Source organism: Colobus angolensis, unplaced genomic scaffold, assembly GCF_000951035.1.
Source record: "Colobus angolensis palliatus isolate OR3802 unplaced genomic scaffold, Cang.pa_1.0 Scaffold51, whole genome shotgun sequence".
Classification (NCBI taxonomy): Eukaryota; Metazoa; Chordata; class Mammalia; order Primates; family Cercopithecidae; genus Colobus; species Colobus angolensis.
This window is the reverse complement of record NW_012118599.1, coordinates 4,869,875-4,886,468: the sequence shown is the minus strand read 5'-3', so window position 1 is coordinate 4,886,468 and position 16,594 is coordinate 4,869,875. Positions and strand designations below refer to the sequence as shown.

Here is a 16,594-nt window from a genome sequence, read left to right as displayed (position 1 = left end):
ATGGACAAAAGATAACCAGTGACCCCTAAAGGGCCCAGAAGTCAGAGGAGGAAACAAAGTGGCCACCATGGCCCTCATGATCAGGGGCTCTTTGGATGGCCTCTATCAACACATGGCCCTTCATATGCATTTCTTACTTTTCTTTGTATCTCCACTGGCTAGCACAGTGGCCAAGAAATACTTGCTTTGTAAAATAATGTAGTTGGGATAACGAAGCGGTAAAGTGTCCCTAGGGAACCTGAGTTCTGTTTGTACCATTTTCCTTAACTCTTTATGTAACCAACCTCCAGGCACCATTAATAACAAAACAACTCTAACACTGGTGCTCTGATGAGGAAATATGAAAAACAAATGATAGGCGTATAGAATTCCAAAATCTGTAGGACTACACAGTCTGTGAGTACAAGCTGGGATTGCAAACAAACACCTGAAGTATTTTTCAATTATTAATACTTTATTACATTAGCACTGAATATATTAATTTTTCTAACATTTTAGATATCAAATATAAAATTTAGTAAACACACACATACATTGTGAATATTTTCTGTTTCCATCCATGCAGGTCTTATTAAGAGTCCTGTGAAGTGGAGGGAATTGGGGATCAGACAGGACTTGTTGCAGAGCACTGGGTAAGGAGTGGCATTTCTACAGCTTCTTCAGCTGAGGGGATGTGCAACTCTTACTGCACATGGTGGACAACGGGGGTGACGCAGGTGCAGCCAACAGTCACCAGCACCTTCTCCAACTGGAAAGAAACAGAGCAACCTTGGTGCTTCCTCCGGAGGACCAGGGTCTCTTGCTGGATGGGAATGGAATTCATGGAGATGTCTTCCTTTCCTTGAGCATTGATGCAGCCCAAGTGCTTACACTGGGCCTGTACAACTTCCGAGGGGTACCGGTTGGGGTCCCAAGTGACACTGCAGGAGGAGCAAGCCAAAGCACAATGGTGAGGCATGGGGGAGGAAGACAGCGAAGGAGAGCCCCGCAGCACTGGGTGCTCACCTGCAGTGAGGTAGTTCCGCAGGGCTGTGGCACACGCTCTGGAGCCACACAGCCGGGAAGCATACACCAGCCTCTGGCAGTGGCTTACCTTTCTAAGCCTCAGTTTCCTCAACTATAAGATGGGGATTTTCATATACCATTTTCTCATGCAACTGTTGAGAATGCTCAGTGATACAAGTACATATAAAATACCCCACTGTACAAATGTTAGCATTCAATTCACATTAGATCTTTTATTGGCATTATTATTATTACAATTATTTTTTATTCTCTGCCTGGAGATTGAACGTCACTAGTCAGTCTTCCATCACTAGTCGGACTACAGAGCCTGCTGCTTGGAAAGGAAAGCCACAGTCCCAGAGGTCTGGGAATCTCAGACCTTCTCGCCATTTCTCCTTTAATAGGTCCCTCTGCCTGGAGGCATAAAGATCGCAACATTTATCCTGCCAGCTTGCCACTGTACATACTCCACTTGTAGTGTGACAGGACTCCCACCAAGTTACTTGAGGGTATGTATCCACTGTCTGAACCATGAAGGATGGGCAGTGAGCCAGGGCCACCATGCACAGCCAAGGAGCAGGCCACTGAGAACCCAAACATCTCAGAGAGTATCTGAGAACCTACCAAGGGAAACAGTCCCATTGGACACACACAGTAGGCAAAGAGCCAGCAAATTCGCTTACGAGCCAGCTTAGAGATGGGAGGCAGGGCGGATCTCTAGATCTGTCCTGCTGTGGCCCTAGGGTGCCCCATATGTAAGTCTTAATAAACTCATCTACTCGCTAACCTGGACTTGTCCAAGTCATTCTTCGGTCTCTCCACATCTTCCCAGTTTGAGGCAGGAGGCACTACAGTCCCAAGGTTTTCTCATAACACACTCACATGAGAAGCTACATGACAACCCCAGAAACACTTCAATTGTCCCTGGAATCTATTTTTATACTTACATTTGGAGAGTATGAGGGGGTGCTTGGTGTTCCAAGAACCTGTATCTTAAGGCCAAATTACAAGACTACCCTGAAGGTCTCCACCTAACATCCCATTTCCCAGACTGGCCTTTCTCCTCCACTCATTCCCACTCCTTAAAGGATAATGTCTAATCTGAGTGAATCTCCTTAAACCGACTTTTCTGGTTCCCATTTATCCTCATGTGGAGATAACTATGCAATCTGCTTTAAAGAACCCTCTCTTCCAACGCAGGAAAATGTGTGAATTCTATCCTAGAGCTACATGAAGCAGAAAAAGGCACAGAGTTTATGAGAATGCGGAAGCATAATATTAGGACCGTCAACCACAAAGGTGAACCTAGCCCAAAACAAGAAAGATGTGAGCTCCCAGGTAAAATGAAATTTTCATTGTTAAGAGGATTTTCCCTTTTATGTTTTCTATGTATTCTACATTTTCTACTTTATGATAAGAAAGAATTAACATATTTTTCCAAAGAAGGTGAAGATCAGTCTCATTTGCACTTACGTGTAATTCCAGGGGGAGGTGGAGCGGCTCTCGATGTTACGTGACATGGAAACACGCTGGTTTTCATTGATGATGCTAGTGTCAAGCTTCATACTACCTTCTGGCACAGGTGGACAACTCTCAGGCTTTTGGAAAAAAGTATGTCCTACTTTGGGGATTTTCCTAGCTGCCACCTCGTTCAGAAAGGCAAGCCCCAATATCGACAGCAGCAAGTACTTGACCTGGAAAACAGAAGAGGCTGCAATCAGTTAGAGACTCGCCTCACCTACTAGCAAGAACTCAGCATTCCTGTCCTTTTATGGGATCAGGGCTTCTCTTTGCACCTCAGTTCCTTACCTGGAAATGGGAACACTCACACCTAAAGGTATCAAGGTGCCAAACTGAGAACTAAACTCATTAGCCTAGCTAGTAAGTGAAGCCCTCCATAGTCTAAGAGCTTCTAAACAGTGAGACAGAAAGATGCCAGGGTCTGAGATTGGGTTAAAATCCTATCCTGGCTTCCTTGCTGAGCCTCTAGTTTCTCTTCCTTCCAATTGGATAATAATGCTCACTTTATGAGACTACTAACGAGATTAAATAGCATGTTCTATATAAAACACCTATAAATCTGTAAAACGAAAATAGAGGCTTAATAAACGATAGCTCTTGTTTTCATTTCCAACTTGATATCCCATGAATCTCCCACAAAATCCTTCATCCAAGCCACCCCTCCACCTAGAATACACTACCTAGAATACTCTGTCAAAATCCTACCCTTCCATTAAGGCCCAGCTCAGATATGATCTCCTCTAAGAACAGTCCCTAAAATGGTTCAAACAGAAGTATGTTTATTATCCTTAAATTATAAAGTTTTGATCATCTAGCACTCAAGCAGCATTTTTTAATTGTCTGGAAATGTAGTATTTGTGTTCCTGTCAGATCTACACCCATTAGATTGTAAATTCCTGCATATTACACGTTCCATAAACACTTTTGGAATGAATTTCTGAAAGAGGGAGTGAGTGAATGAATGAACAAAACGATACAGTTAAATTGAACTATATAGTTAAGCTGACTGCATTAAGAAAAACATTATGCAAAACAAACCTTAGCAAAGTTCCAATTATCCATGCTAATTGAAAGAAACCGGGGCACTAATGATGCACAACAACAGAGAATATGGAAACTATTTCTCTTTAGCTCTGGAGCGTTTTTTTTTATACTTACATTGAAACGTCACTTTATCTGGTGTTATAGTAATGCACAAAGAATGAAAGTGCCCCAAAGACCTAATGAAAAGAAAAGCTAAAAATCTTGCCAGATTCCCTTTGTCATAACCATGCTTTGGTCACCCACCATTGCCACTGACCCTTACTGGGGATGAGCAAGGCCCATCACCGACTTTCAACATAATATAGAAGAAGAGCTGAAGGCCAGGTGCGGTGGCTCACGCCTATAATCCCAGCACTTTGGGAAGCCAAGGTGGGCGGATCACCTGAAGTCGGGAGTTCAAGACCAGCCTGGCCAACATGGTGAAACCTCGTCTCTACTAAAAATACAAAAATTAGCCAGGCATGGTGGCGCACACCTGTAATCCCAGCTACTCGGGAGGCTGAGGCAGGAGAATCGTTTGAACCCGGGAGGCAGAGGTTGCAGTGAAAAGAAATCGAGCCACTGCACTCCAGCCTGGGCAACAGTATGAGACTCCTTCTTGGAGAAAAGAAGAAGAAGGAAGAAGGAAGAAGGAAGAAGAAAGAAGAAGGAGAAGGAGAAGGAGAAGAAGGAGGAGAAGGAGGAGAAGAAGAAGAAGAAGGAGAAAGAGAAGGAGAAGGAGAAGGAGAAGAAGAAGAAGAAAGAAGAAGAGCTGAAGATAAGTTGCTTTTATTCTCTAGGCTTAGCATTGTTCAGGCTCACACCTTCCATGAGTTAAGGTAGGGAAGGTGATTAGACATGTTGGTTTCAAAGGCTCTCCTTTTCATATTTTGCAGATACCAGAGACAAAAAAACAATAAGAGTAAACAAAAAGGTCATAGTGTCCATTTGCCATACTGAGGAAGCTGATATTAAAAAGAAGTTGAAGCAAGGTTGACCCAGAAAAGTCAGAATGAGGCTAATTTGCCTTTAGATAATCAGCAAGCATCAACTTTCATCCCCCACAATCGTTCGTTCATTCAACAGCTAGTTCTTGACTTTATAGTGTAGTAGCTTAGGGCATGGGCTTCAGAGTCAGAAGTCCAGGGTCTGTAACTCAATTCCAGGACTCTTAGAAGCTATGATTCTGTTTCCTCCAAAAAAAAAAAAATGTATATATATGTGAAGATTAAATGAGATGATCCACATAAATCATGAAGAATAGTGGCAGCATATGATAAGTATCCAATACTGGCGACTCTAACTTGCTAACTCTATATTGTGCTACACAGTAGACTAGATAGATGTGGAATTTATGCTCATATACCTTCTGTCTTGACAAAGTGCTATGGCTTTTTTTTTTTTTTTTTTTTTTTTTTTTGTGAGATGGAGTCTCACTCTGTTGCCCAGGCTGGAATAGAGTGGCACAATCTTGGCTCACTGTAATCTCCACCTCCCAGATTCAAGCGATTCTCCTGCCTTAGCCTCCTGAGTAGCTGGGATTACATACGTGCACCACCACACCTGCTAATTTTTTGTATTTTCAGTAGAGACAGGGTTTCGTCATGTGGCCAGGCTGGTCTTGAACTCCTGACCTCAAGTGATCTTCCCACCTCGGCCTCCCAAAGTGCTGGGATTACAGGCCTGAGCCACTGTGCCTGGCCTGCTATGACTTTTTTTTTAAAGATGTCAGCTTATATTAAAGGGTCTTAGATAACTTCCCAAGCCTATCAATCACATCTTTAGGGTTCTTAAGTAAATTCCTCCTTTGTGTTTTCTCTTTCCTCTTCTGTGTCATACTCACTGAATCACTATTAATTTTCATTACGAAAGCTTTTAAATACATACATTGGAGTTCCATGATTTAGCAATAACCACCATGTTTCTAACAAGTCATTATTATATTTGCTAATATAGAGTATTTTAGAAAACGCTTTGACTGGATTTTCACAACTACCTGGTGAGGTAGACAGAGCTAGTATTAATTATTCCAATTAGACAGGTGAAAGAGTTCTGTCCCAAAGGGAATAAATAACTTGGTTGGGTTCACCAGCATATAAGTACCAGTCTCGGGACTCAAACCTAGGTGTCATTTAGTCAGTGCTATTGCCATTGAAGGTCATTTTTATTATTACCAACATTAATCTTAGTTTTGTCTCATTAGAAGAGCCAAGCATTTTAAGCGATGTGACAGCTGAACTAGATGTGCATAAGTGTTGTAGGTCACACAGCTCTTTATCAGGAAATCAGATGATGTCTGCAAATTGCTCCAATTTGCTCCACAAAGCTTTTGATCTGAAACTGTAGATGTTAGTGGTTATGTAATACAGAGCAGGGGCTCTGAACCAGGCTGTCACTGGTTCTTAAGAATGATTTAAACAGCACCTCTCGGAGAAATTCAGAGCATTGAATGGACTTGAACTCTTACATGCCACCTAGAAAGCAGATGAATAGATACCGCTCTCAATCTGTAGAACAGGGGACAGAGGCAAGGGAAAGCACCAGGTGAAGGTGAGCTGTAACAGGACACCAACCTTCTCAGCCTAGCTTTGCACTTCACTTTAATGGAAGCCCACCTGAGCAACCTGAACATTCACCTCCTATACTCACCAGCAATGTGTGTTCTCCTGTAAGCATGCACCTGGTCAACCGCTAGGTCCATGAGAATTTGCTTCAACTACTTATTGAGGATGTCCTATCTGCCTGCACCTCTCAACTTCTAATTCTATTCCAATGCTCCTTGCACTGTTATGTTTCCTCCTGACAACCCAACAGATTTCTTTAAGGAAACTAGAAATAGAAATAGCTATGGAGCACAAAGCTACCCAACGGAATTGCTTGGATGCAATGGCTTTAAATTCAGAAATCTTGCCTCTGAACCATTCAAAGAGAAGCATACTGTACTTGGAGCCAGAAAGCTTAGATTGGTATACCAGTTATTGTGCTTACAGTAGCCAGCAAAGTTAAATAAATAGCTTAATTGAGCTATTGTTCATCTGTATAAAGGGAAAGTATCCCCGTCTACTTCAGAGGATTGATCAGAATTTCCAGGATAATAATAACAATATTAATATGAACGGTTAACACTTACCGAATGCTTTCTCTATCATTACCAGTTGTTATTTATTAGAATGGCCAAATTAACTGAAACTTAAGCATACACAAATCTGCCAGTACACAGTACAGACTCATTTATTCTCAAAGATATTAATTAATCCTCCCAATAAATGCCATGAAAAAGATGCCATTGTTATCCCCACTGTACAGTTGAGGAAACTGAGGCACAGAGAAGATAAATAACTTACCCAAAAATCCTACAGTTAGCAAGCAGTAGAGCCAGACATGCCTGACATCAGAGCCTATGCCCCTAAATATGGCACTTTGCTGTGCTACATGTGATCTTTAAAATAACACATAAATGTAAAATAAATTAAAACATACTAATGCTATATGCCATGAACCTTTTATGATATTCAAGCTCTTTTAAATTATATGGCTTGTAAAAGGAGAAAACAAGGAAATTACCTAAGCCAATAATAAGATGCAGGATTTCCTAACCTCTGTTTTCATGTGCCTCTGTAGTAAATTCTTCCCAGGCCTTATCTGACTAATGCCAGGCAAGATTCCAGACCTGCTGGGGCTAGATTTTCATTGCATTGACATCTCTCTTTCCTCCAAGAAGAATGAGATGGTGCAAAATAAATAAATAGCAATCAGAGACATGGGAAATTTCCCTTCTCTAGGAGCTGTCCAAAGTCACCACTAGGTGATTTCACTTCTTCTACCCAGGGCACTCCTGTGGTCTCACGGGAATCATTAAACCTTTTGAGGCCTCAGTTTCCTTGGTTAAAATGTATATGTACATAATCCCTAAAGGGCTGGCCAAGCTCCCACCATGAGATAAGAATTTCAGGCCAACTAACTCTATAATGGAGGGCCACAGGAGAGAACATGCTAGTTGTCTGTGATGCCAAGGACTGTACACACTAACAGCACCTGGGCAAAAGCCATTGGGTGAGGAGCTGCTTTTTTTTTCTTTGAGACAGAGTCTCGCTATGTCACCCAGGCTGGAGTGCAGTGGTGTGATCTTGGCTCACTGCAACCTCCGCCTCCCAGGTTCAAGCCATTCTCCTGCCTCAGCCTCCCGAGTAGCTGGGATTATAGGCAACTGCCCCACGCCCAGCTAATTTTTGTATTTTTAGTATAGACAGGGTTTTAAGTTAGCCAGGCTGGTCTCAAACCCCTGACCTCAAGTGATCTGCCCACCTCGGCCTCCCAAAGTGCTGGGATTACAGGCGTGAACCACCGGGACCGACCTAATTATTGTATTTTTAGTAGAGATCGGGTTTTGCCATGTTGGCCAGGCTGGTCTCGAACTTCTGAACTCATGTGATCCACTTGCCTTGGCCTCCTAAAGTGCTGGGATTATAGGCATGAGCCACCGCGCCTGGCCAGGAGCTGCATTTTTATGCCATTATAACTTTTCTAGTTATTTTTTTCTTTTTTGCCACCAGACAGGAGTCAAAATTAAAGTCATCTCTGTTTTTTAAAGAAGTAGTTCCAAAAAGACCACAATCAAACCTAACTCCTTAGAATTATGTTTTCCTGAAAGCCTAGGCATGACTGTCCTTAAACCAGAATGATTGTTGCTACTCACCATGACTGGGCCATGCAGGGTCTTCACTGTCATGTTGCGCTGGTGGCTTGCTTTGTGCAGGAAGCTCTTTCTGTGAATGTATCTTCCTGTGTATGCCTGTGTTCTATCAGTGAGAGTACCTGTTAGTTTTATAGCAATCATTGCCCCTGTTTTGATTGACCTGCTTACTGTCTTTAAGTTGTGGTTGACCCGGAGTTACTGACGAATGCAGGGGTTTTTTTTTATTCCATTTCCCGAAGGGGAACAAAAGGGGACCCTAAAGAAAGGGATGACAGGAAAAGGACCAAATTTTTCTTTCCTTCTACCCCACTTCCACCCCCAGTGCCCACAAATCAGAGCAACATTTTTAATTTACTACAGAGATGAACCAAGTTAGAAATTGTTGTCAAATCTTTTTTGTTCTCCCACAAATTGCCAACACCCTTGTCACGGACCATATGTTCTACTTTCTAGTCATGCAATATGAATCGTGATTTAAATGGGAGAAAACTCATCCTTAGAGGAGCCTTGGTACTAAACTATCTTTACCTCCATTTTATGAACAGGAAAACAAAACTAAAGAAATTAATGACATCAGTGAAAGATTCAGAAATGATATACCCTGGTAGTTTTGTTATCTCCCTGAACTAATTATTTTTTAACCCCATGGTTAGACTCCTACTGGTGCTTAATAAATAATCATTATTCATTGTGTTGAAAAAACAAACTGTTTTCCTCTGCTCTCACACCACTACCAGCAATGCAAAAGACTTCCATGACCATATATGTGGGGATTTATCTCCATCAACCAGCAAGCAATCAATTCTGCATCCAACGCCAGCTAAGCATCTTCTAATCCAATTCAATTCTGACGCTATCTCCAGGTAGGCAGAGTCAGATCCCACAGGCTGAGGGCTCCACAGAACTGCTCCCACTTTAAGCACCAGTCACATGTCCAAGGCTCTGGGACTTCTGACCGACTGGCCTCAAGTTGAGGTTCCACAAACCCCTTGAGTTTGATTAGGCTTGATTAATTTGTTAGAACAGCTCACAAAACTTAGGGAACACTACTTTGTATTTACCAGTATATTCCAAAGGATATTTTTAAGGATATAAGTCAACAGCCAGATGAAAAGGTACATAGAGCGAGGTTTGAAAGGGTTGCAAGCACGGAAGTGTTCTTTCCCATGGAGCTGGGGTGCACCACCCTCCCAGCACAGGGATGAGCTACTGTTCACCCTTCTTAGAGCCTCCATAAGTTCAGCGGTCCAAAGCCTCTTTGTATTCCATCCTCTTGGGCCTTTTATGGAATCTTCATTGGGCAGACATGATTACAACATGGAAAACTGTAAACAAATATGATTGGATAAAAATGGTATAACCTGATATTAATAGGTTGAATGAGGAAACCCAGCCAGGCCTGTCTGTTCAGATTTTTCTTGGCCTCTCTGAACAGCATGACTTCCTCCTGGGTAGAGGGGAGGACCCTTCCTGAATTGAGGGTCTTATGGCCTATGATTAGACAAGGTGAGTCAAAGAATTTCTTTATGACCAGCCCCAAGACAAAAGGTGTGGGAGTGATGTTAGATGAGAGGATATTTTCCATTTCTATTGTCTTGGGGAGAAAAGGTGGGCAGAAGTTCAGAAAGGGAGATTCTTTTTTCTGAGACCTATTTCTTAGGCCTAAAGTGCTCCAGCATTACAATAAAAGACTGTCTTTTTCACCTTTATTGCTCTGAAGCTGTCTGAAGCTGCTTCAGTAACCAAAGACAAAAAAGCTAAATACCCTAATAAAAGATATGCTTATCATTGTTATCACTTAGGATATAATGAGGGCTGTGGGAGTTATGAACCAGGAGCCATGGACAAATATATACATATATATAATATCACATTTATACAACACATAAATGCCCATTACCTTGGTTATCTCTGAGAATGATTTTTTTTTTAACTAAAATGAATTAGCAAGTAGAAGCCTTTAAATGCAAGATTGGCAGCCCTGGCACTGCAGCTGGGGCAGCAGAGCCAGGACGGCCCAGGAACTGACAGACTCAGAGATAGGTGGACTGACCATGGTCAATCAGCTGAAGCCCATCAGCCTGCTCAAGAACCTGCTGGTCAGTGGCTTTGGTGGCATGTGCCTGCTGTTCATGGGGCACCCTCTGGACACTATCAAGGTCCAACTGCAGACACAGCCAGTGAGTTTGCCTAGACAGCCTCCCATGTACTCTGGGACCTTGGACTGTCTCCCGAAGACTCTTAGAAGGGGCATCACGGGGCTATATCAGGGAATGGCTGCCCCTATCATCGGTGTCACCCCCATGTTTGCTGTGTGCTTCCTTGGGTTTGGTTAAAGGAAGAAACTACAACACCCAGAGGATGTGCTCAGCTATCCCCAGCTGTTTGCAGCTGGTATGTTATCTGGTACATTCACCACAGGCATCGTGACCCCTGGAGCACCCATCAAGTGCTGGTTACAGTTTCAGGCTTCTTCAGGGGAAACCAAGTACATTGGAACCTTGGACTGTGCAAAGAAGCTGTACCAGTTTGGGATCCGAGGCATCTACAAAGGGACCGTGCTTACCCTTATGTGAGATGTTCCAGCTAGTGGAATGTAATTCATAACATATACATGGCTAAAAAATATCTTCACTCCTGAAGGAAAGAGGGTCCGTGAGCTCAGTGCGCCTTGAATCCTGGTTGCTGGGGGCATTGCACGGAAGGGATCTTCAACTGGGCTGTGGCAATTCCCCAAGATGTGCTCAAGTCTCACTTCCAGACTGCACCTCCTGGGAAATATCCTAATGGTTTTGGAGATGTGCTGAGAGAGCTCATCTGGGATGAAGGAATCACATCCTTGTCTAAAGGGTCTGATGCAGTGATGACCTGAGCCTTCCCAGCCAATGTGGCCTGTTTCCTTGGCCTTGAAGTTGCCATGAAGTTTCTGAATTAGGCCACCCCCAACTTGTGAGGCTGAAGGCTGCTCAAGACTTCTGGATGCTGGAACTGTTGCTGAGAAGGAAGAGTAGTGGGCAGAACTAAGCAGACTTGGAGAGTGAGGGGAGGGTGACGGTGGGATCAGAGCTCTGTGCATGGACTTGCTGAGACTATTGCCTTAATGACATCCTCTACCTTGTATAACTTGGTGTGTCATTTCGAAACTTGAATTCATTCTTGTCAGTGTAAGGGACCTTAAGAGGATTTGGAGATCTAGTAGTTTCTAGACCAGATATTACCTGTGGCAAGAATGCTGCCTACCAGTTGACGGTTGGCCCTACCTCACCCAAAGTGTTTCTCATTAAAGAGGTAATCTTAGCTTCTCACTGGAGGCACTTTGGATGTTTTCAACCAGCTGACCAGGGGCTGAGACCATCTTCAATCCCTAGCCAGAAACACCCACTTGATGTCCAGAGTTCCACCTAATCCTGGGCTGCACATGGGAATTTGGACCTGAGCCCCACATCTGTGTCCGAGTGGCCTGGGCTTATATGCCTAGGGAGAGATAACCTATTAGCTGCTGGATTTTGCCTTTTGTTTTTGTTTTTTGTTTTTTGTTTTTTTTTAATATGCAAGTAATCAAAAGTAAAACTACAGTAGAGTAGCCTAATTTCCCAGGAGTAGGTGAAAAACTTTCCCTCCTACAGAGTGAGGACAGTCCCAGCCCGCTGGGATAAGTGAGAAAACCCAGGGTGAAGGAAGGTTCTTTTTGCACACTCTTTTCTCATGAGAGCACCATATTTTAACAAGAAACAATAAATGTTGTTTCTAATTTTTGAAGAAAAAAAAGAAGCCTTTAAATGCTCTGACATGAAATTTAAATGACCTGCAAAAAGTTAATTTGTCTCAGTTCAGTTCAGGTTGTCAAACATTTGTTAAACACATTCTATATGTCAGGCATTGTGCCCTAGAGATACACAAACATTCCCCAAAAACAGTAACTTATCTTTTTTTATGTCCATTAAGATCGGGTAAAATTACACATAATCTTTTCTCAAGGCAGGACACATTCTAGCAGGGCAAAGTTATTTTCCTCTAGCGTAACATGTTTGAACAACTCTTCGCCTGAAGAAAATGAAGAGAAAGTTGTTCTTAGGTTCATTGGAAGGCCCTCCAAAACTGATCAAAATTCTGTGATCACAGGCCTTCCATCCACCCTGCTCCCCTCCATGCCTGTGCAGTCCTCTGCACCTCTCTATGGAACAACCAGAAGTGTAACTTCTACAAAAAGATTTCTTCAAATCACCCTTTCAGGCATCGTTCCTTTCTTCAACCTCTTGTGCCAATACTTGGTGTATCCTGCCCTCACATACATGTTTTAGGATAGTTCCCTGGGGTCTTCACATATCTGGGTAACTTTACCCTGCCTCCCAATAATCTCTACCAGCCTCCTTCTCCAAATATACATCCTTAAATATACAATCTAGATTAAACAGTGTATTCTATGCAAAGATAGACTCAAGTCCCCTAGCCAACTACTTCTAGCCAGACTGAACCCCCTAAGCCCATCTTATTGAGAATTTTCAAGGCCTCCCCGGGAGTGACCTTCCATGTGCACAGTGAAGCTAGCTCCATGAAATCAAGAGCCATGTTTTCATCTTTGCTTGTATCCCTTATGCTCCCAAAGCAACACGGGCAATAGGCCTTTAAATGTGTACTAAATTGAGTAGATTGAGTCACTCATCTTCTTCAGTGATCTCTTTTCCATTCAGAGCCATACCTCAATGCATAGAATATACCAGCTCTCTTGAAAGAAAGAATGAGTAAATCAGTTGGAACCAAGAGTGCCTAATTCAATACAAGAGGATTTGCTAGATTGCAGGGGAGAACAAAATGGTTCTTTATGTAAACAGGAGGCAACACTGACCTTTGCTAAATTTGGTCACAGTTTTCCACCCTGGGGTAAAAACAACTGTCCTATCAGGATGCCAAACTAGTACCTGGCTATCACTGAGTTCAAACTGAATTAACAGATTCAGATCCTTATCTCATCAAACATTCACTGAGCACTTCCTATAACGTAAATCATGTGCTAATACCAGGGACACGATAACGAACATATGATGGGCACACAGCTGACAATGGTGGAACCCTTCACTGACTGGCTCTGTACCACTCATGATCTAAGCTGTCACCAGATTTAAGAGTTTCAAAAGTGCATTGGAGCCATTATTCAACACACTGACAGCTAAACTACTACAGTCAACTCCAAGAGCCCACAAAAAAAGACACCAGAAGACTCTGTTGTCTTAGCAATGAGTTACACACAGCCTCAAATGTAGTAAAATACTATAGTTTGTCAAACATCCAAATCAGCAAGATGTTTTCATGCCCTTATGTGTGCTTGGAGCCATGATACATTTTGTTGGGGCTACTATCACAGGTAATAGACTATACTATTAAAGTCTCTACCTTAATGGGCTTAAAATAGTCATGGGAAAAAGTGAACATGCACATATAACCAATAAGATAATAACATGAGATTGCTGGGAATAATGATAATATAAATGTACACATTTGGTTTTACAAATCCAACTTTTAAAAGGTTTTATTCTCATTTTAAAAAGGTGTATCTAGCCAAGTGTGGTGGCTCACGCCTATAATCCCAACACTTTGGGAGGCCAAGGTGGGCAGATCACTTGAGGCCAGGTGTAGTGGTACATAGCTGTAGTCCCAGCTACTTGGAGGCTCGGTTCAGAGGATCACTTGAGCCCAGCTACTCGGGAGGTTGAGGCTGCAGTGAGAAGAGATTGTGCCACTGCACTCCAGCCTGGGTTACAGAGTGAGATCCTCTCTCAAAAAGAAAAAAGAAAAAAAGTGCATCTAATAAAGATATGCTACTGCAACATGACAGTATATCTGCAGTTACAGAAATTCATGCCTTGAAGTAAAGTGCTATCATAACAAAAAGCATGAAAAAAAGTGGTCAGGTGGCATACCATAATGGCGATAAAATTGCAGGCTGGATAAATGATAATCCATGCTCTACAATGACAAAACATTTAGTTAAACTATTGCCTGCAATAACTTGAGAGGCAGATCTTGTACCTAATAAATTTGAAGCTCTAGAAAAAGAGATTAGAAAATAGAACATTAGTTGCGTGTGTTTGGATACTATTGTCTGCATTTGGCAAGGTAACACATGAAAGAGATGAGCTCAGGAAAGAGTTGGCAGGTTGATAAACAAAAATGAAAGGAAATGAAGAGAGTCCGGAAATTCAGAACCCTAATTAGCCAGGCATGGCAGTGGGTACCTGTAATCCCAGCTACTATGGAGGCTGAAGCTGGAGAATCGCTTTAGCCTGGAGACAAAGGTTGCAGTGAGCCGAGATCACAGCATTGTATTCTAGCCTAGGCAATACAGCAAGACCCTGTTTCAAAAAAAAAAAAAGAAAAGAAAAGAAAAGAAAGAAAGAAATTCAGAGCCCTGTAAGGTTGCAAAAAAATTAAAAAATAAAAATAATTATTTCTATCCCTCAAGAGTAAAAGATAAGATTGAAAAAGCCTTTGAAAGAGAAATGCACAATAAAACCTTTCAACCAAGTAAATTACTGAAGGGCAAGAATTAGAATGAAGCATCTGGAAAAAAATTTTAATTGGATAAAAGGACTCAATTAAAAGTGTTATAGTTCTAGTAATCTGCCATCAAATCAAAAGAGAGTTATAGGAATAAAGAAACAAAGAAATAGAAATGTTCTAGGAATTATGCCTCAAAAATAATTGACTCAGATTAAAAGTTCACTAAGTTTCTGAGAGAGTTCTAGAAATTAATCAGGAACCAATCCTCAGTCCCCCAATCAAGGAACAAGAACTAAAGCTCTAAGAAAGGTATATTCGCCAACACCATGTCAGATGTGACCAAAGAGGTTATGAGGAGAAAAAAGACATTTTTTTAAACTTTCCAAGAAGTGGAGCCAGGGACCACAGAGTAAAAGGGAAGTGAGCCTCTCCCAAAAAGCAGAAAACTATAGACCCCACAAACTCTACATCATCCTTGGGTTTTTTTTTTTTTTTCCTTTTAATGCAAAAGATTTTCAGTTTCAGACTTTTTTGAACCTACTCATTCAATGTTTCCTATTTGTTTGAGTCAAATATTCAAAACCATTATGCACTTTCTAGAATCTCCACAAAATCACAATTCATAGAACTAACCCTTCTTTTTAAAGATAATGATTAGGTATGAGTATCGTGGCTGACGCCCGTAATCCCAACACTTTGGAAGGCCAAGGTGGGTAGATAGCTTGACCTCAGGAGTTGGAGACCAGCCTGGGCAACATGGTGAGACTTCGTTTCTACAAAAAAATACAACAATTAGCCAGGCATGGTGGTACACACCTATAGTCCCAACTACTCATGAGGTTGAGATGAGGGGATCACTTTAGCTAGGAGATCAAGGCTCCAGTGACCCGTGATCATACCATTGCACTCCAGCCTGGGCAACAGAGCAAGATCCTATCTCAAAAAAAAAGAAAAGTAATGATTATTTGTCAGATGAAAACACTGTACTAAGGTCTTCATATGCCAATATTTGTGAGAATAGAAATTACCTGGGGCTTAGGTAAACAAAAGATTTAAAAAAACAAAACAAAACAGAAGTCCTCCTTTCCCTTCTGTCTCTATAGGTTTCTCTCATTCATTCTCTCTCTTTCTCAAAGCATGCAATTTCTGATCTTCTGATGAAAAAAGAGCTGGGAGACACAGCAGTGAGAGAAGGGGATCAGAAGCAAAAGTTGAGAAAGGAAAAGTAAGGAGAAAAAAAGACTTAGGAAAGGAGTTTCCCCAGAGTGCTGTGTGAGGATCCTGGGCGGAATACAGTTTGAGTGGCTGGACAAAGTTCCAGATCGCATGAGGGACCTCTCAATTCTGAATCTATTCTGTGGACCTGTGAAGGCTTTTGCATTCAAGTTTTATCTACTTGTTAGCAGAAACATCATTTATTAAACACTCACTCTGTACCACTCTCTGTGCTGGGTAAGAGGAAGAAAAAAGTGCTACCAAAAAAAAAATTGCCATAACAGTTTTCTCCTTCCAAGAGAGCTGCAAATTTTATGTCAGACCAGGTGGCACTTTTGTCTTGAAGAGAACTTACCTTTTTGGAAGTGCAAAGACAGAGCCTATTCCAGGGTAAAGACAGGGAAATTGCTACACATAAAAAATAATATGGTCAGGCATGGTGGCTCATGTCTATAATCCCAGCACTTTGGGAAGCTGAGGCGAAAGGATCACTTGAGGCCAGGAGTTCAGACCAGCCTGGGCAACACAAGGAGGCCTCCGTCTCTACACAAAATTAAAAAAAAAAAAAAATGCTGGGTATTGCCAGGCGTGGTGGCTTACGGCTGTAATCCCAGCACTTTGGGAGGCTGAGGCGGG

General features: G+C 42.1%; 1 protein-coding gene and 1 pseudogene across 1 annotated transcript; one reads left to right on the top strand and one right to left on the bottom strand.

The window, feature by feature from the left end:
• Positions 1-441: 441 nt before the first annotated feature.
• On the bottom strand, positions 442-8,343 carry IL17F (interleukin 17F). The gene is made up of 3 exons (XM_011960241.1): positions 8,246-8,343; positions 2,479-2,699; positions 442-920 (listed from the first exon to the last, which is right to left on the bottom strand). The coding sequence occupies exons 1-3, from the start codon at positions 8,276-8,278 to the stop codon at positions 683-685; spliced, it is 492 nt and encodes a 163-aa protein (XP_011815631.1). The 5' UTR covers positions 8,279-8,343; the 3' UTR covers positions 442-682.
• A 1,956-nt stretch (positions 8,344-10,299) lies between these two features.
• On the top strand, positions 10,300-11,198 carry LOC105524830 (annotated as a pseudogene).
• Positions 11,199-16,594: the final 5,396 nt, after the last annotated feature.

Coding starts and splice junctions, on each gene's coding strand:
- IL17F (XM_011960241.1), bottom strand. CDS start 8,278: ATGACAGTGAAGACCCTGCATGGCCCAGTCATG. Junction 2,700..8,245: donor CCCTGCATGGCCCAGTCATG/GTGAGTAGCAAC, acceptor TCTGTTTTCCAG/GTCAAGTACTTGCTGCTGTC. Junction 921..2,478: donor ACCTCCCCCTGGAATTACAC/GTAAGTGCAAAT, acceptor CTCCTCCTGCAG/TGTCACTTGGGACCCCAACC.